The following is a 19,796-nucleotide window of genomic DNA, read 5'->3' as shown; positions in this document are numbered from 1 at the left end:
TTTTGCCTAAGAATTGGAATAAGACAAGAATGTCCACTCTCACCACTCCTATTCAACCCAGTACTGGGAGTCCCAGCCAGACAAATCAGGCAAGAGAAAGAAATAAAAGTCACAGAAATAGGAAAAAAAAGAAGCCAAATTATCTCTCTTCCCTGATGATATGATTCCATACTGAGAAAATGCCAAAGCCTCCACCAAAGCCTCTAAGAATTGATAAACAATTTCAGTGAAGTTTCATGATACAAAATCTGTGTACAAAAATTAGTAGCATTTCTATACACCAATAATGTTCAAGCTAAGAGCCAAATCAAGAACACAATCCTATTTACAATAGCCTCAAAAAGAATACAATACCTAGGAATGCATCTAACCAAGGAGGTGAGAGACCACTAAATGAACAACAACAAATGCACTGAAATAAATCAGTAATGACACAAACAAATGGAAAAACATTCCATACTCGAGGACGGGAAGAATCAATATCATTAAGATGGCCATATTGCCCAAAGCAATGTATAGATTCAACACCATTCCTATTAAAGCACCAAGATCATTTTTCACAGAATTGGAAAAAACTATTCTAAAATTCATACGGCACCAAAAAACAGCCTGAATAGCCAACACAATCCTAAGCAAAAAGTACAAAGTCGGGGGGCATCACATTACCTGACTTCAAACAATATTATAAGGCTACAATAACCAAAACAGCACGGTACTGTTATAAAAATAGACACACAGACCAATGGAACAGAGTAGAAAATCCAAAAATAAAGCTGCACACCTATGACCATATGATCTTTGACAAAGTCAACAAAATAAGCAATGAAGAAAGGACTCTCTACTCAATAAATGATGCTTGTATAACTGGCTAATCATATAGAGAATGAAAGTAGACCCCTATCTATCACCATATATAAAAATTAACTCAAGATGGATTAAGGACTTAAATATAAGACCTCAAACCATAACATTTCTTGAGGAAAACCTAGGAAATACCCTTCTCAATACTGGCCTTGACAAAGAATTTATGGTTGTCTTCATAAACAATTGCAACAAAAACAACAATTGACAAGTAGGACCTAATTAAACTAAAGAGCTTTTGCAAAGCAAAAGAAACTATCAACAGAGTAAACAGACAACCTACAGAATGGGAGAAAACACTCAAACTATGCACCTGAAAATAGCCTAATGTCCACAATCTATAAGGAACTAAATCAACAAGCAAAAAACAAATAGCCCCATTAAAAAGTGGGCAAAGGATATGAACAGACACTTCTCAAAAGAAGACATACAAGTGGCCAACAAACAAATGGAAAAATGCTCATCATCACTAATCATTAGATAAATGCAAATCAATCTCACACATGTCAGAATAGCTTTTGTTAAACCGTCAAAAATAACAAATGCTGGTGGGGTTGCAGAGAAAAAACACTAATATACTGTTGGTGGGAATATATTAGTTCATCCACTGTGGAGAGCAGTTGGAAGACTTCTTTTTTGTTTTGATTTGTTTTGTTTTTTTAGACAGAGTCTCGCTCTGTCGCCAGGCTGGAGTGCATCGGCGCGATCTCGGCTCACTGCAACCTCCGACTCCCTAGTTCAAGTGATTCTCCTGCCTCAGCCTCCCAAGTAGCTGGGATTACAGGCATGCACCACCACGCCCAGCTGATTTTTTTTTTTTTTTTTTTGTATGGAAGATTTCTTATGGAACTAAGAGCTGAACTAGCATTTGACCCAGCAATCCTATTACCGGGTATATAACCTAAGAAAAATAAATCATTCTACCAAAAAGGCACATGCATCCATGTTCACTGCAGCACTATTCACCTATTCACAATAGCAAAGACATGGAATCAACCTAGATACCCTTCAATGTTGGACTGGATAAAGAAAACGTGGTACATATACACCAAGAAATACTATGCAGCTATAAAAAAGAGTGAAGTCATGCTGTTTGCAGCAATATGGATGCAGCTTGACGCCAGTATCCTAAGTGAGAGAATACAGAAAGAGAAAACCAAATACCACATGTTCTCACAAGTGGGAGCTAAACAATGGGTACACACAGACATAAAGATGGGAACAACAGACACCGAGGAATACAAGAGGGAGGGGGTTGGGAGAGGGAGAGGGCTGAAAAAGTACCTATTAGGTATTACCCTTACATCCTGGATGACAGGTTCAATTATACTCCAAACATTAGCATCATGCACTATACATTTGTAACAAATCTGTACATGTAGCCCCTCAGAATCTAAGAGTTGAAAATATACATAAACAAGTAAAATAAAAGGCATGATTTTGATACATAATTGCACTAATCTATTTAATAATATAGTCCATTAAAAATCACTTTTATTGCTACTGTTGATAACCAAAGTTTCTTCTGATATCTATAATTTGTGGAAGACTATGGAAACTTTTCAAATTGAGCCAAAAAAAAAAAAAAAGAAAAAAAAGAAAAAGAAAAGAGCTTGTTTTTTCCAAAGAATGGATAAGATTTCATTAAATGAGAATTATTTATATTTCCTTCTTTGCCATAGCTACAAGAAAACTCAGAATTAACTTAATGTTTTATTGCTGTAACTAATCCAGGTTTATTGCTGTAACTAATCCAGGTAACTAATTATCCAGGTAACTAATTTATTGCTGTAACTAATCCAGGTTTCCACTAAATGTACTTTCCTATAAAATGTTTGTTTGACATTACTTTTTCTATTTTAATGTATTCTTTTGTTGTAAGGAAACTCAATTTCCTTTTGGAGATGGAAGAAACATAATTAGCAAATTGTATAAATAGAACTCTACTGCCCTTTGTGTTTCCAGAATAAAAGTTCCAAGCAAGACATCATGATTAAAATGTTTTCCAATAACGTAAGAAAAATAATCTGTAACATTCATTACATCAACATATTGTCTACATCAATGTCAAAAGCCAGTTAATAAAATTACGTATTCTTAATAAAACTCTAAGAGATAAAGAACTGAAATATGAAAATTACCAAAACTTCATAGCAAATATCATATTAATAATTGGTGTAGTACAAACATTTCCATTAAAATCAGAAATAAGGGTATCCCCATCATTCAACATCGTTTTAAATAGCATAGCTAATGTAATAAAATTTTGAAAATTAAACAAGCAATACAAATATTAAAAGATGTATAGTTTTTTCAGTGCTCCACTCACAAAATCCAAATGTCTATAATAGTGAATTAAAATAATTAAGGTTAATTGTTAAATTAACTTTAATTATTAAATTATTAATTATTAAATTAAATTAATTAAGGTTAATATATATTATATATAAAACAAATTGATTCCTTTTCTCTATACCTCCAATAACTAAAGAGAAATGGGGAAAAATCCTACTCTAGTATCAGTAATAAATGCATGGAATAAATTTGACACAGGAATCTAAATTTGTCACGAGAAAAAGGCACAGGATCTATTTTTTAAAAAAAAAAAACCTGTAAAATCTTAAAGGACATAAGACATTAGAATGACATATTCCTGGATACTGAATCTTAAGACAATAAAAATATCCATCTTTCTCAAATTAATGCAGTTTAACTCAGTATTATATTTCTTAGGAATGCTTTCACCTGCAAGAAAACATTCAATTAACAGCGGCTTTAGTCACATTTAATTATCTCACATAAAAAGAAGTCTGGAGAAAGGAAATACAAGGACAATGCAGTGGTTCCCCAACATGCTAAAAACCCAGGCTCCTATCTTTCTGCCTTAGGATTGCTGCTTTGTGGCTTCATGGTTCTGAGACTGCTACTGCAACTTCAGGAATCACTTCCAAGTTCAAGGCAGGGAAGAAATGGATAAAGGAGTGATGCTGCTATTTTTTTAAATCAAAAAAGCAAATGCTTTTCTAGAAGTATACCAGTAGACTTCCAATTATGGTCAGAGCCACGTCACAGAGCTACCTCTAGTTGCTAGCAGGCTGAGGAAGCGAGCACCCAGCTCTTCCAGTCGTTCCAGTAGTGGAAGGAAAGGCAGAAGAACACTGAAGATGGGTATTTGCTTAACCAACTAAGTGTTAATGTATACCATAAATGTTAACCAAAATCCCATTTTTCCTCTCAATTTCCTCTGTCTCTCCAACTAGAATATAAATTGCAGAAGGTGGGAGTCTTTACCTTGCTCATAAATTACTTGTTGGATAAACAGCATTAATGCCAACTAAAAGTAGCCATGTTTTTTAAAATGGCATTTCTAAATGATAGATGCTTTAGTATATCACAGCCTTACCTTTAGTTTTCAATACTGTGACTAAACACGGAATTATATAATAGGGAAGGTCATGTGGTCTCACCATTCTCCCAAACCCTGCCCAAAGGTGGTGGCATGACTGCCATTGTCTCACTGAAATACCACAAGTGAATCTCTTAAGGTTTGTTGAGTGCTTAGTGCATGTCAGAGACAGGGCTTAATGCTTTACATGCATGATCTTATTTGTATTCACAATAATTCCATAAGGAAAATATTAGTATTCCCATTTCACAAATGAGCAAAAAAATGAGGCATAGCTCAAAACAATACAAATTAGTTGCAGGGCGTGGATTAGAACGTAGGTCAACCTAACTCTGGATTCCAAGCTGTGAAACACCAAGCTTTACCACATCCACTGCTACAGCCCATTCCACTGCTAGAGGAGGGTTCTTTTGTTGGGCTAATCCAATGGACCACTCTATTATTTGTACTCATTGTCTTAGTTCTGGAGGAAAGTGCAGAATTCTACTCACTCTACTACATGATCACCCTCTGAGACTTCAGAATTATTTCCAAACACTGTTATTTTGGTTACATGCTTGTATTAGTCAGGGTTGTCTAGAGAGACAGGATGAATAGGATAGATGGGATATATGAATAGGAGTTTAAGGAGTACTGACTCATACGATCCACAAGGTAAAGTTCCATAACGCCGCCTGCAAGCTGCGGAGCAAGAAAGCCAGTCTGAGTACCAAAACCTCAAAAGTAGGGAAGCTGACAGTGCAGCCTTCAGTCTGTGGCAGAAGGTCTGAGAGCCCCTGGCAAACCACTGGTGTAAGTCCAAACGTCCAAAAGCTAAAGAACTTGCAGTCCAATGTTCAAGGGCAGGAAGCATCCAGCATGGGAGAAAGATGAAGGCCAGAAGACTCAGCCAGTCTAGTCCTTCCATGTTCCTCTGCTTGCTTTTATTCTAGCCACACCGGCAGCTGATTAGATGGTGCCCACCCAGATTGAGGGTGGGGCTGCCTCTCACAGTCCATTGATTCAAATGTTAATCTCCTTTGGCAACCCTCTCACAGACACACCCAGGAACAATACTTTGCATCCTTCAATCCAACCAAGTTGACACTCAATATTAACCATCACACTGCTTTTGGGTTAAACAGTTTATAGGATGCCCCCTTAAAATGTAGTATCCAAAAGGAAACAACACCACAGAGCTGTTTATTAGATATAGAGACTATCTTGTCAATTAAACTGCCATTAAATCTACACTTCAATGTTCAAGATTGCAACATTTTTCTTAACAAGGCTTGTAATATTTTTGGCCAACAAACTTTCCAAAACGTTTTCAAATAATTTGTTGCCAAACCAGGTTTCCTCCCATGAGGACTTACATTTAGCCATGTTAAGTTTCAACTGTTTTGATCCAGTTCTTCTGACCTAGTTGGGCATAATGCCCTTTAGATGCACATTTATATTTACACATATGCACAGACTGCACAAACGTAACCCCCATACACTCCACACAAAACTGAATACATTTACCTAAATTAATGTTGATTAAAAACAAATGTACATATAGTTAGTTCCTTCATCCCTTTAGTTAAGTAAAAATCAGTATTTCAGTTCAATACAGGAAGCATCAAAATATTTAAATACTTCTTTATACACACTGTGAAGAAAAATGTTATAAAAACATTTAACTGGTGATTGTGACAATTTGTATATAAATGTCCTATTGTAAAAAAAAATTTCTAACACATGTTATAGTAAGCAATTCTCATTAGGAACAAATCTGAGAATCTGCACCATGCTACGAAAATTTTCTTCCTTTGATAAAGCGGCTGAAAATTGAGAAGCGAGTTTATAATATCAATTTGTTGTGACTCATGCAAATTAATCTATTAATTTAAATTAAAATTAATTTATTTAAATATAACTCATGTAGGACATGCTTGTTTTAATGTTACAGTGAGTTTTTTATTTATGAATTACATAGAAGCAGAATTAAGTCGTATTACTTCATTGTTTACAATGGAAAAAATAAGTTTTAAGTAGTGTTATTTTTCATTGCCCAAATTCTATTCAATTCTTATACACCAAAGGACCATCTACATGTCATTTAGTGTTTAGAGGATTAATTTATAAACTCATGGATTCCAGAGTAGCCGATGAAGAAATGACTTGAGTCTTTATAAAAAACTTATTTTTCTTATTTGTAAAATAGCAACCACAAGGTGAAATTTTTTTTTTTTAAACAACACCAACAACGACAACAAAAAACAACTACTAGGGAGAAAAAAGAATAATTCCCCACTAATACAAATTCATTCTCTATTGTACTAAACTCACACATTCAGATTATAGTTTCACCTTTGTTTAAAATAAGTTAATTCACTTCTGGCTGTTAGTCTGAATTACTGAAAAGGTTTAAACTTTTCTTTTTAATTGTGGACAAGTCCAATTAACCAGTAAAAAATTTCCAACAATGCTTGGAAAATGTTTCACCCATAAACCAATTTCCTCAAGATGTAAGCAAGTTGCAGAAAAAAGAAAAACAATGAAAGTATGGTGAACACTGTAGCTTCAATTAAAAAAAAAAAAAACCAAAGTATGAAGTTTAGCCCATGTTTGATTTCAAGAAATGCTTATAAGCAGAACGCTACTGACCTCTTGTGTATCAAGAATGTAACATAACGCAAGAGCCAAAAATGGTACCTCCTAAAACTACTAAAAGACAAGGTTTAAGTAGCTTGTTTTCCCAACCAGGTAGGGAACTATTAGAGCAGAGGACACTTGACTGAGTGCCTTTATATGTTTGTTGTCTCAAAACTTTTTACTGAATCAATAAAGCTGATTATTTTGATTTTTTATTGTTGCTGAAAATATATAGCAGAGAATACAACGAATTAAAGTAATAAATTTAGGACTTTTAAAAACTCTCATTTATTTTGGTGAGCCTAAAAAGCAAAAATTTGAGTTTCCATTTTAGTGCTGACTATCCAATCTGTCCCGTTTTCAAATGCAAAAGTGCTTAAAACCAGCAAAGGCAAAACAAATTAGGACTCTACTGCCTTAGCCTTACACTACATTGCTTGAAGCAGTCTTTTAATCCGTTAAGTGCCCTAAGAACATAGTTCTAACACTTTGGGAGGCGGAGGTGGGCGTATCACGAGGTCAGAATATCAAGACCATCCTGGCTAACACGGTGAAACCCCATCTCCACTAAAAATACAAAAAAAAAATTAGCCGGGTGTGGTGGCGGACACCTGTAGTCCCAGCTACTAGGGAGGCTGAAGCAGGAGAATGGCGTAAACCGGGAGGCGGAGCTTGCAGTGAGCCGAGATGGCGCCACTGCACTCTAGCCTGTTCGACCGAGCGAGACTCCTGCGCTACAGCCTGGGTGACCAAGCAAGACTTCGTCTCAAAAAAAAAAAAAAAAAAAAAAAAAAAATTCTTGGTAAATCTTTGTTCGCCATCAGATTTCATCCAAGTTTTCTCTGATCCATAAATATTCCACTTGAAAGACCCAATCCAGGTAAGGAAAGATAGAGCTAAATCTATAACCTTTGGTTTTCTAATTTAGAACACGTTCTCCCCTCCCCTACTCCAAGAATAGACCTAAAAAGTAGAAGTATAAAGATGTTCCACTTTTGATGCAGAAATGTAGACAATTAGCTAGTTATTACTGTCAGTTGTACCCTCCCACCACCTCAAAACAAGCTATTCTTTAAATGTTCTAAGCAACTTCTAGTCATATTTATGCACATCAGCTTACACCCTATATGTGTGAAAAGTGGGATATTCTTTCAGCATCAACTTTTGATTTCATAATTGTTGAAATTCTTTAAAGCAATAAAAAGTTATAGACTGCTTTTGTGACAATAAAATCAAACTTTAATTGGGGAGCCAGATAATATTGCCTTTTCTTTCCAAAATTTTAATTTATACTTTTTACTAAAAAACATAACACATTTCTCATTCATTTAACCAATTAATCCAAAGGAAAAAAGTGAAGTACTATAATCACAGGTACACTAATAAACACTTTTACAAAGACATTCAGAAATATTTGCAGCAGGTTTTATAAGACTCTGATATAAAACAAAGTAAAATAAAACATTTTGAAATGGCAAAATCGGTTTACCTAGCCTAAATTGCTTCAAAGAGGCATTTGCACTTCTTGTCCTGGCTTAATAAAACAAAGTAAAATAAAACATTTTGAAATTTCAAAATCAGTTTGGCCTAAATTGCTTCTAAGAGGCATTTGCACTTCTTGTCCTGGCTTAAAAACAAACCCTGAAATTACTTTCTTTTATCCAAATCAATTGACCATATTAATCTGCATAAAGTCTATGAGGATACGTTTTGATAAATGCTATAAACACAAAATTAAGGCAAATCTGATAGTTATTGTCAAATAAATAGCACATTCAGAAGGGCCTTTGATAATAAAATGTCTCTAATGTATCCAGAGGTATAGATTTCAAAGGGCAAGTCTGTACCTGTTGCACATCTGATTCTCACAGCATTCATGAAAGAGCAGACAATGATGTTCCCATTTCACTGAAAACTAAGGTGACTTGTTTAAGGTCATACAGTCCGATCAGTGGCACAAACACATTTATCAATGGCCTTGGAATACAGAGTACAGGGCTTCCTGTTAGTAGATTTACCTTCCTAACCTCATGGAGATGCGATCCAAGTATCAAAACAAGTGTGAGTCCCTTCAGGTCTGGAAAATACTCCAGCCATAACAGGTGAAGAGCAAAGTCAGCTCAAGATTTGGCATATGCTACACAATTTACAGTAAAACACTGGGAAAAGCAGGAAGCTGATGTGAGGAAGGGGGAAGAATGATTTGAAAGATTATAAAATGGCAAAGTTCCTCCAAAACCTATAATAAGCTAAAACAAACTGAAAAAAAAAAAAAAGGTCTTAATTGGGAAGCCAATATTCAGACCAAAGGAGGGAGTGGGAGGAGATGTAGAAGGAGGAAAGCAGGAAATTATCCATCTTAACAGCTCAAAGGATTTGGCACATATCTATGTTATCTAAATAATCTTGAAATTTCTTTGAGGTAGACAAATGTTAGGAATAAGTTGAGTTCATGTAAAACAAAAGAAAGAAAAAGAAAAAAAAAGAGAAGGAAGCTCTACAATCCTTAGTTATTTGTAAAAACCTCTTTTAGTAAAGTGCTTAGATGCCAGCCATTTTATTCCTACATTTAAAGGCTGACTGACGTTAAATATCTTATAGATAATGGACAGAAGCCAAGTTGGGCTTTAAAAAAGGCCTAAAAGCCTATCAAAGTTTACAGTACGTTTCCAACTTTTTATACCTTCTTTACTTGGAAATTATTGTTTTCTCCTCCTTGTCCCTTGGTAAGCTCCTCCTCAGTTTTCAAGTCTGAGCTCAAATTCACTTCTCCTGCGAAGTATCCATGATTCCCTCAGTCAGATGCAGCGCTCCTACTCCAAAAGTTCCACTATGCTCCAAGGTCGCTTTTGCTGTGTTGTGACTGTTTGCCCGCTTGTCTCCCCACTAGACTGCAAGCTACTCAAAAGGCAATCCTGCTTTTTCATTTTTAAGTCGTCAAGACACAGCATTCTGTGGGTACTCAAATTAATCAATAGTTCATCTTATTTACAATCTCTCAAGCAGCTCATTTTATGTTAGTTGCACAATCTGGAGGTCTGGAGTTCTTCACATGAAATTTAATAAATTATCATGCAAGCTCATTTTTATTCCCATTTTTCTTACCCAGGGAGAATCAGTCTACCGGGGCAAATAATGAGGTTACGACCTTAGTCCCTCTTCCCAACCCCATTTTTTTAGTTACATTCCTTTCATTAAAATATCCTTATGCACTTACAAATAAAACTAAGTCCCAAGAGGGCAACAAAATATAAGATTCTTAATGATATAAAAACAAATCTTTCTGATACTAGATCTTTTATACTAGAAAAATAAATTCTTGTGCTTGAACATCATTTTTAAGCACTTAGTGAATTTGAGAATCTGAACTGCCACTTGAAATATTCCCAGGAAAGAAACATTATGAACCAAATGAAGGAACATAGCTATTCAAAGGGACATATTTTTGTACTTGTTTTGCTCCAATTTCTGCTACATAGACTGCTCCAGTCTTTCTGTCGACTTCTAGGAGATGTGGCAAAACTTGATCTGCTAGTTGGATTGTACTGATCACAGAACACTCCCCAATGCTTCCCACTGGGGGTGCTGCTACAAATGAGAGCCTGCTAAGATTCAGCTGGGCCACAATCAAGTACTTCCCATCAGGAGTAAACCTAAGGAGAAAGACATTTAACATAATAAATGTCTGTGAAAAAAACATAAGGGTATTTTTTTTCAACATTTTAATCCCCTACTGTGCCAAACAACAGTAGGCACCTACTTGCTGAATGATTCTTTTAAGAAGAATTTTAATTTGATCTAATTCTGTTTATGAGGGAATAAGATGTCCATGATGGTAAGCAAAGCCAAAGATTAGCTTAAATTTTTTAAAAGTATCAATATCATAGTCCACAAAATGAAATTAATGAAGAATTGATGTTAGGCTGGGTTTGATATTTGTCCTGTGTCTAAACATTTACCAAGTAAAGGCTAGAGGAGAGTTCTAGCATATGTTATTTCTTGTTTTCACTTTATCTGGCATCTGAAAATCTCGGATATCAAATTTCTCTGTATATTTCTATTTTCCCCTAATTCAAAATGAACAATAAATATTTTAAACTTTCAGCTAGCTATTCAGAGGAAGTGAGACACATACACTAACTAAAACAAGCATTTTGCAATAAAATGAAACAATTACCTGACTGAAGAAGGTCCCTCTTCTGTGAAACAATTATTCCATGCTCCTAACCACTCCCCAGTGTCTTTATCAAATACTTGGATTCTTTTATTTCCTCGGTCAGCAACCCACACCTGAGAAACACACAAAAATGTCAATTGAAAAATATCCATAATATGAGAAGAAAAAAGGGAAAAGAATGTTTATTTTCATTAGTTTCACCATACATTATCTCACTTAAGAGGATTCCAAAGAAGGTAGTATAAGTCCCATTTTCAGATGAGGAAAAACTAAAGTTCAGAAAGGTTGCCGTCTCTGAAGTGAGCTTACAAATGGGAGAGGCACAACCCAAAGCTGTCTTAACCCAAAGCTTATAATACTCTGTCTACTGTTCTAAATGTGTGAATAACTAAAAAGCTGGAGTACTCTACCATAATGCAGGGGATCAGCAGATAATGAAAAGTGACAACATTCATTCATTCCTCTAACAAGCATTCATTTTTCAATGAGTACTACTGGCTTGTCAGCTCCTGGGCCAGGCAACATGACAAAGAAAAGCAGCCTTACTTCTCAAGAGCTCAATATAGCAGGATGTGAGGTATTCATTCATATTGCAGTATCATTAAACCCATACCTGCTATTACCAAGGTATGTACAGAGTGCTGAACCAACTAAAGAAGAAGCCTGAGATATTTTAGCAACACATAAAGAACAGTAATAGGTTTCATTTAGGTTTGTTATAGGCTGTAATGGGTTACTAAGGAACTTGTTCTAAGACAAGAAGTGAGATGCATTCTAAATGACATTTCATGGCTACATGCATGCAGCTTAAAGCATAAAGGGAAATGGTTTTTGATGACTTGTGGCCAGGGTTGTAGAGAGGCATGAAAGAATGGACTGGGAGTGGGTCAGTCCTCTTTACTTCTACCTCCCTGCTTTTGGTCCTTTGGATTTCTTGGGTTTGTGGATTGAGAGATTATTTCTTCACAGGTAACCCTGATTACAGCTTCATCAATGTGTGTGAATTTTGGTAGCCATTGAATTAATCTCCAATCAGAAACAAATCAAAACTCACTACACCATTTAAGAAAGGTTGTTGATGCCAAAATAAAGCAATTTCTCAAGGTCTTTTCCTGATCTATGATCCTTTAGTTAAGATGGGTTTTCTTAAAGAGTTTGAGATTAGCATCCCAGACAAATGACCAGGGAAGAAGTATAGTTTACACCCTAGGATGGAATGATACTTTAGATTGTTAGCGTCATCTTTCCTGCTCAACACTCAATGAATTTTGATTACGGGAACTCCTGTTTAACACATAACAACAAGTCTGGAACTGACTAACCTTTCATATAGTTGTGGTGATGATTAAATGAGTTAATTATGTAAAATGCTCAGAACAGAATTGCTATTGTTATAAAACACAATTGTGTATAATTGACATTCTTTATCACTCAGGAATGCCAGAGTTCCCCCATCAGATGATTTCCAAGGCCTTTTAGAAGGGTGTTCCTCACCATGATGAATTTACCTGGGTCGAGGTCTCGCATGTTCTGAAATTTGATTTTTTTTCTTAGCACACAATGAGTCACCCAAGCTCAGGAGGACAATGTGCAAAAGTTTAATTCAAAGTTTCCAGTTCTCAATTTATATACAAAGTTCACATGGTTGATTAACATCTTATGGCAGATCAGAAGATTTAATGATCAAAACATTCTCATTTTTGTCAATCAATTATGATTAGGAAGCCAAGTCATAATTAGAAGTTTGTTTGCTGAGCACTGAATCAGAAGTAGAAATGGATTAAATACCTAATGGTATGAGGGCAAGTAGCCTAATGTATCCATTATGTGTCAAGACATTTAGTCATTTAATAAATAAACATGACTACTATGTACTAGGCACGAAGAAATAAAGCAAAAGAGATTCAGTAAGCACTTTCAACAGCCTGACATCTATTAGGGGAGACAGACAAATGATTATAATATAGCATGATAGTTACTATGATAGGAAGTACAGGCTGCTATAGGAAAAGAGGAGGAGAAACTAATATACAATTTTTTGGTGGGGGTTTCGCTGTGAAAAGGTAACCTCAAAGAAGTGTGATCTATCCTTAGAAGTTGAGTAAATGCAAAAGAGATAGTAGTGAGTAGGGTAGAAAAGAGAGAAGCTGATTGAAATTTGTTGGCTAAAGCTTTCCGTTCCCTAAACAATATGGAGCTAGTGAGAACAAGAGTTTGCCTAGGTGACTCTCTTTCAGACTTCCAAGGTTAACCTCTCCCACTCCACTTTAGATCAGCACATTTTTTTCTTGAGAAGTGAAAAGATATTCAAACACTTTTAGTGGAGTTTTCCCAGTAAGAGGGCAACTTTTTCTTTCAGGTAACTTTATGTTCAGATCCATTATTTGTTCATTCTATCCTTTTAAATGGCACAGGAAATCCATTTTGCTCCTTTCTAAATGTTTGGGGAACCCCCTCACTATAGGACTCAAACACTTGTAAGAAAGTATGTGTGCACACCCAGCCCACAGTAATTACCCAGACATACCCACTAACACACATGTATCCACATGCCCAGACACACATGTATACCACAATCTATATATACATGCCCAGACACACACACACACACACATACACACACAAACATATTCAGACACAAAGTCTCAGACACAATGACACTGTATTTTTACCCGACCAGCTGAATCAAGTGTAACACTGTGAGGTATGTTGAACTTAGCAGGCCCTGTCCCATTTTCTCCATGCAGCCAAAGGATCATGAAATCTATAAATGGTAAAAATATATAGTCAGAGCAACATATAGAATGTCTCATGCATTTGCATATTTTATGAAACAGGTTACAAAGACCTATTTAATTACACCGCTGGTTCACTTGACTATGCTTTCTCGGCTTTCCTGTCTATATGTCCATTTGCCCATTTCTTACAGCTTTTTTTTTAAAGTTCCTTCTCTGCTTTAGAGAATTAATCTACTTCTTTAATTATTATCTCCACTTGAATTTTTCATGACTGCTTCAAAATCATTGTTTAGGGTTTATGCCATCCTCTCCCTAAAACTGGTTCCCCTTCCCAACTTATCTGTTACTTGATATGAGTATTCCACGACCTTAAAAATTCACATTATGATTTTACCGTCTATCTCCTTTATTATGCACTATGGTGGGTTCAACTGTGGTCCTTTAAAAAGATGTCCAAGTCCTAACTTCTGATACCTGGGAATGTGATGCTATTTGGAAATGGTTTTTGCAGATAAAATTAAATTAGGGATCTCACGAGATCATCCTGGATTTAGGGTGGGCCCTAAATCCTTATTAAGAGAAAGAAGGGAAAGACTGGAAGCAGAAAAACACACAGAGAAGAAGGGGCCGCCGTGTGAATATGGAGACAGACATCAGAGTTATACTGCCACAAGCCAAGGAATGCTTGAGCCACCCAGAAACTAGAAGCGGCAAGGCAGGACCTTTAGAGTGAGCACAGTCTACCAGATTTCTGACTTCTGGATTCCAAAACTGTGAGAATAAATTTATGTTGTTTAAAGCCATGCAGTTTGTGGCAATTTGTTATGGCAACCACAGGAAACTAATACACTCATATTCAATCTGTCTCCTAGATTTTGTTGTTTCTTTCATTGAATTTTTTGGATTCTTGCTTTATCCTTACCGTACACTTCCCTTTTAACTGTTATCAACCAAATTCAGTTACTAAATGATAAATTGACTACACAGCCTCCAAATGACAGAGCTCACTTGAAATAGATCCTAAAAGAATGTCTTATAAAACCTGCTGCTGTAACATCACTTTCCTACTAGGAAAACGTCAAAAACATTATAGGCAAAAACATGGCTTTAATAATCCTCAAATAAGACTTCAAAAACATCCCAAATTGTATTTTCTGCTGCTGAAAAAGTGCATCTTCGCCTTCTTTCCTGCTAATAAATGCCTGTAGACCATGCATGATAAACCCTCCATGAATGTTCTATCCATCCTCCCTTCTCCTCCCACCAAAACTAGTTTAGTTCAATAACTACTTCCTTCATGACATCTTGTTCTATTTCTCCAGGCAATTTAGTTTCTCCTCCTAAGTCCATTTTGCTTTAAGAATCAATACCATAGACTACATTTCATTGTTTCATACATAATAGATCTGCACCTCCTGATACTAGAGAGGACACAGAAAGGGCACTCAATAAAATGCTTGCTGATTAATCAGCCTGTAGGATACTTGACTCTGGGATTCTAGGTTTCTAATTTCTACATGCTTAATTAAATAGGATACACACTTATCTCCTGAGCCCACTAGAAATTCTCATACTATTGCCAGTTACCTTTGGAGGAATCTCCTGGCCTTTGGTGAAGAATAAGTGGGCCTGTTATCAGGATCATTTATGGTGGGTAATCATACCCATCTGTTTTTCGGTTTTCTCGTAGTAATACATTTAGCTCTTTACACACCCCTTCATACACAACACTTAAAACATTATACCAAGTATCGAACAAATTAAAATCAATTTATAATATTTTTATAATACCATAAACAATTAAGTCACGTACCTTGGGACAGTTTGATCAATCTGTTATTCAATCCTCCATCTCCATCCACAATGTAAATATCTCCTGTGTCCTCTACATATAATTCTGCTGGGTTATCAAACTGCAAAGGATTCAAACCGGTGCCTTTTTTGCCTGGAGTACCCAAGACTTGAACAAGATCACCAAAAGAACTGTATTTTTTAACAGTATGACCAAAGAATCCTATAAAGATAGATATGTACATCTCACAAATAAAACCACTATACAAACATTCAGATTTTTCAAGTAAGCTAAGAGCAAAAATTTGATAGAAGTAAATAGTAACAAACAGTTGATAGGCTTAGGAAATTACATATAATTGACAAGCACTATAGCTTCTTCGTAAATTACAGCCAAATTTGATCATGAATTAAAATCTCCATTAGTCCAAAATAAGGGGATTCTAAATTCAAATAAATAACATCCCCATAATTGACTCATTATACAGGAAACTCAGAATGTTAACAAAGTATAGGTGCATCATTTTCTTTTTTAATCTTATGACCTTGAATAAGCATTGCTTATGAAAGGAAATCAAGAAGCAAATGTAAAGGGAACAGCTTATATTTGAAACTGTTATTTCAATCACTCACATACAGATCTTAAATTTCAGTAAGTCAACAAAAACGTTCTCTATGGTTTTTTTTTTAACTGCATTTTCATCTTGTGGAGACATTCAAAATTCAACCCCTCAACTTTTCTTTGCTAAGAAGAAAATAATCTTTGTAAATCATGAGTATCTTATTTTCTCACATTAAAATTTCTTTAAGTTAAAATTATCTTACAAGCAAGAGCATAAAGCAGACTACTAATAAGGGAATATCATAAAGCAGTGAACAGAAATCAGTTTGAAGGTACATATGCCAAATTAATTGATAGGTATTCAAAAGACAAACTGGATACATTGAGCTTACCAGAAAGAAAGTGTGAATCAGCTTGCATTACAATTCTATGTCAAATAATTTATTTACTATTACACTTTTGGGCAGTTGAGCTAAAGTTTATAGCAATAAAAAACACATAAGCCTCCAAGTTTCTAAAAACTAGCAAAAAAGACTACCAATAAAAAATTTTCTCAAAAAGCAAAAGGCTAATTTGTAGCCATATTTTTCATTAGAGGAAATTTATTCCTTTGGGAAATAGGAACATAAAACTGTTTTCAGATCTCTGGGTAGAAAATTAGCTGTAATGGAAAAAATGAAGAGATCATCTGTGCTCTTTATTTCTGGGAATCAAGGAAGTCTTATTTTTAAAAATCACATGAATAAAATGAACTCAAAGAAACGGTCTTTAACAGTGGATCTTCAGGAAAAAAGTGAAAATAGACTCTCATTACAGTATTAACAATTCACTCAGTGATAATCTATAGATTTTTTTTTTGGTTGAACCAGATTCGTACTATGTAAAACACAGCATGAAATAAATGGGCCATCAGCTGAGGCCCAGAAATCTTATGGGTTCTGAGAACAGCTGTGATAATGGCACTACTTACAGAAACTGAGAACTCATTATCTCTAAAAAATGGTATCTGAATCAGCCAGGACTGTAGAACCAGGATGTCCCTCAATTCAAGAACATAACTGGGCCAAGGAATACTAGAAATAATGTCTTTATAATCCCATTTCTTCCTGAATTCCTAGGGTAATGCCAGGATATCTCAGGTATTGCCTTGTCTTAAACTACAGCCACAGGTGAATTGTTTCTCTGAAAACTTTCTCCATAGCTGCACATTCAGTTGTGCTCACTTCATTTTTCAGCTTTTTCTACTAAAAATATTTGATGGCAGGAAGATTTCAGATATGCTTCAGTCAGTAGAATTTCAAAATCATTAACAACAGTTTCTGCAATCTTTGCACTTTGAGCAACAAAACAGTTACGATTTCACAATCTTTTATGAAAGAGAACTGGAAAAGGAAAATAAGAGTCAAGGATACCAGTCATTGCTTTCAGAGACTGCCACTTTATTTGGCTTCAGTTTAGAGTTATTTAATCTGAGAAGAGCAACTGATGCTTTAAAGAGGGAAAGTACCTAGACAAGTTCAAGGAAAGATCATATTAACAGGCTCCTTGTCAAATTTCTCCCCTTTTTTTTTTTTTGAGACGGAGTCTCGCTCTGTCACCCAGGCTGGAGTGCAGTGGCGCGATCTCGGCTCACTGCAAGCTCCGCCTCCCGGGTTTACGCCATTCTCCTGCCTCAGCCTCCCCAGTAGCTGCGACTAAAGGGCCCGCCAACATGCCCGGCTAATTTTTTTTTTTTTTTTGTATTTTTAGTAGAGAAGGTGTTTCACCATGTTGGCCAGGATCGTCTCGATCTCCTGACCTCGTGATCCGCCCGCCTCGGCCTCCCAAAGTGCTGGGATTACAGGCGTGAGCCACGGCGTCCAGCCCTTGTCATATTTCTTAATTCCACAGAAGTACAATATAAAGTTTGCTAAAAACATGTGATTTCATGAATCGTTAAAGAAATTACAGTTAGATTCAGCAACTCTGATTTTAAACAATACAAACAAGGACATGTGCAAAGATGCGATTTCCAGTAAGATAATTTAATAGATATTACTATACATACCACTTCCTACATCCGTGATCCAGACGGATTGTTCATATAGAGTACTGGCTGCAAATATACCATGAGGTGTGTCAACTGTATAATTCCAGGCTCGTAGGAAATATCCATCCTCTGTGAACACTAATATCTTTGGGATGTTATCCCCTCTCTGAAGGTATACAAAAAATAACTTCTTAGGATCAATTTAAAGGAAAGGTAATCTGTATCTTGGCGAAGAAAAAAAAAACTAAGAATTTTACTACAAAAACCACTTTCAAAATCTAACATATCTTTCACATTCGAAACCAAAATACTTGAGACCAACTCAGAAATAAATTGCACAATTAGCATAATATTAACGCATATGGTCAGTTACTACAGTAAGACAGGAAGGCTGTTGTTTCCTTTGTGTTCATAATTTTTTTAAATCTCTGTGTTACTTACTTGACCTATGTAAACCAATCCATTGACGGAATCAACTGTAACACAAAATGTTGTTCCGGTAAAATATTCTGGGTACTTAGGCCAACCCACATCCAGCCGGTAAAGAATTTTCTCAGTTCTCCAGGAAACTGCAAAAGTAAAGTTCCTCAAAACCTTAAACAAAATTAGACAATTCAGATTTAGTTTACCCTCTAGGTAAGAACAAAAGAAGGGCGGGGGGGAGGGGGTAACAGGGCTTATTTTTAAGCATGCCTTGACAACTAGAAGTTTGCTGGACTGAAATAATTCCAAGAAATGAGCTGAAGATGCCTAAAGACCAACACGACCACAATACAAGTCTGCAAATTATTTGAGGATGTAGTAGGAGTTGGGAAAGAGGAAAATGGCGATGTAACATACACAAATTTTTAAACTCAAAGAGTCAAGGCAGTTTGGACCCAGGTGTAGGCTTTGAGACAAGCTACTGAGGGAACCAGGGCCTGCCACCTCCATCCCACGACCGTGGCGACGCCTCCCAACAGGGCCATCCGCACACCCGACAGTCATTTCCTCACTACCCAACTCACTGGAGAGCCACAAAAACGCGAATGCAAAATCAAAAATGCAAGAAAGAAGCCAGCACCGGCTACGCAGACCCAGAATCTCGCCATGACCAGACGGGAAGCCACGCGAGGGAGGGTCCGCAGGTGTCTGGGGGAGGACCTGACAGCCTCAGGCCCCAACGGTTTGCAGCGGCACAGAGGGTCTGCCCGGGGCCCGAAGACCCTATCTCCGGTTTCCTCTCCCTGGATGCACGAGCTTTGAGTACGAAAGGGAACAGAGACCAGGGCGAATGAAAATCACAGAAGACCAGTTCCGGACTTCGTGTGCATTTCGGGGTCCCCGCCCTCATGTCAGGTGCTTCGGGCTGACCCAGTGACCACCCTTTCCCGCCCTCGGGGCAGTCCGCGCCGCTGACTGCCAGTGGCCACCAAAGTATGGGCGCCCGTAGATATGCCTTAATCGCTCGCCATTTATTCTTTTTAATCCAGACGGCAAAATCAAAACATCGCACACTCAGACACGAGGTATGGTGGGGATGACATTCAAAATAATGACCGCTAGGCTTCGGGAAGGATTTTTGCCACATCCTATTCCTACCATCCAGGCATCCGCTATGGATGCCTATATTC

At 36.5% G+C, this 19,796-nt stretch overlaps 1 protein-coding gene across 4 annotated transcripts; it reads right to left on the bottom strand.

The window, feature by feature from the left end:
* Window positions 1–8,102: 8,102 nt before the first annotated feature.
* Window positions 8,103–19,561, bottom strand: NHLRC3 (NHL repeat containing 3). 4 transcript variants are annotated; one of them, XM_063714718.1, is made up of 7 exons: window positions 19,191–19,302; window positions 18,625–18,777; window positions 18,202–18,349; window positions 15,615–15,761; window positions 13,736–13,827; window positions 11,064–11,176; window positions 8,103–10,539 (listed from the first exon to the last, which is right to left on the bottom strand). In XM_063714718.1, the coding sequence occupies exons 1-7, from the start codon at window positions 19,272–19,274 to the stop codon at window positions 10,287–10,289; spliced, it is 990 nt and encodes a 329-aa protein (XP_063570788.1). In that variant the 5' UTR covers window positions 19,275–19,302; the 3' UTR covers window positions 8,103–10,286.
* Between the last annotated feature and the right edge of the window lie 235 nt (window positions 19,562–19,796).

Source organism: Pongo abelii, chromosome 14 (assembly GCF_028885655.2).
Source record: "Pongo abelii isolate AG06213 chromosome 14, NHGRI_mPonAbe1-v2.0_pri, whole genome shotgun sequence".
In the NCBI taxonomy this organism is placed as follows: domain Eukaryota; kingdom Metazoa; phylum Chordata; class Mammalia; order Primates; family Hominidae; genus Pongo; species Pongo abelii.
The sequence above is the reverse complement of the archived record's forward strand: the minus strand, read 5'-3'. Positions and strand labels throughout refer to the sequence as shown.

Coding starts and splice junctions, on each gene's coding strand:
- NHLRC3 (XM_009248588.4), bottom strand. CDS start 19,170: ATGACTGTCGGGTGTGCGGATGGCCCTGTTGGGAGGCGTCGCCACGGT. Junction 18,350..18,624: donor GATTGGTTTACATAGGTCAA/GTAAGTAACACA, acceptor GTATACCTTCAG/AGAGGGGATAACATCCCAAA. Junction 10,540..11,063: donor GAGGGACCTTCTTCAGTCAG/GTAATTGTTTCA, acceptor CTTTCTCCTTAG/GTTTACTCCTGATGGGAAGT.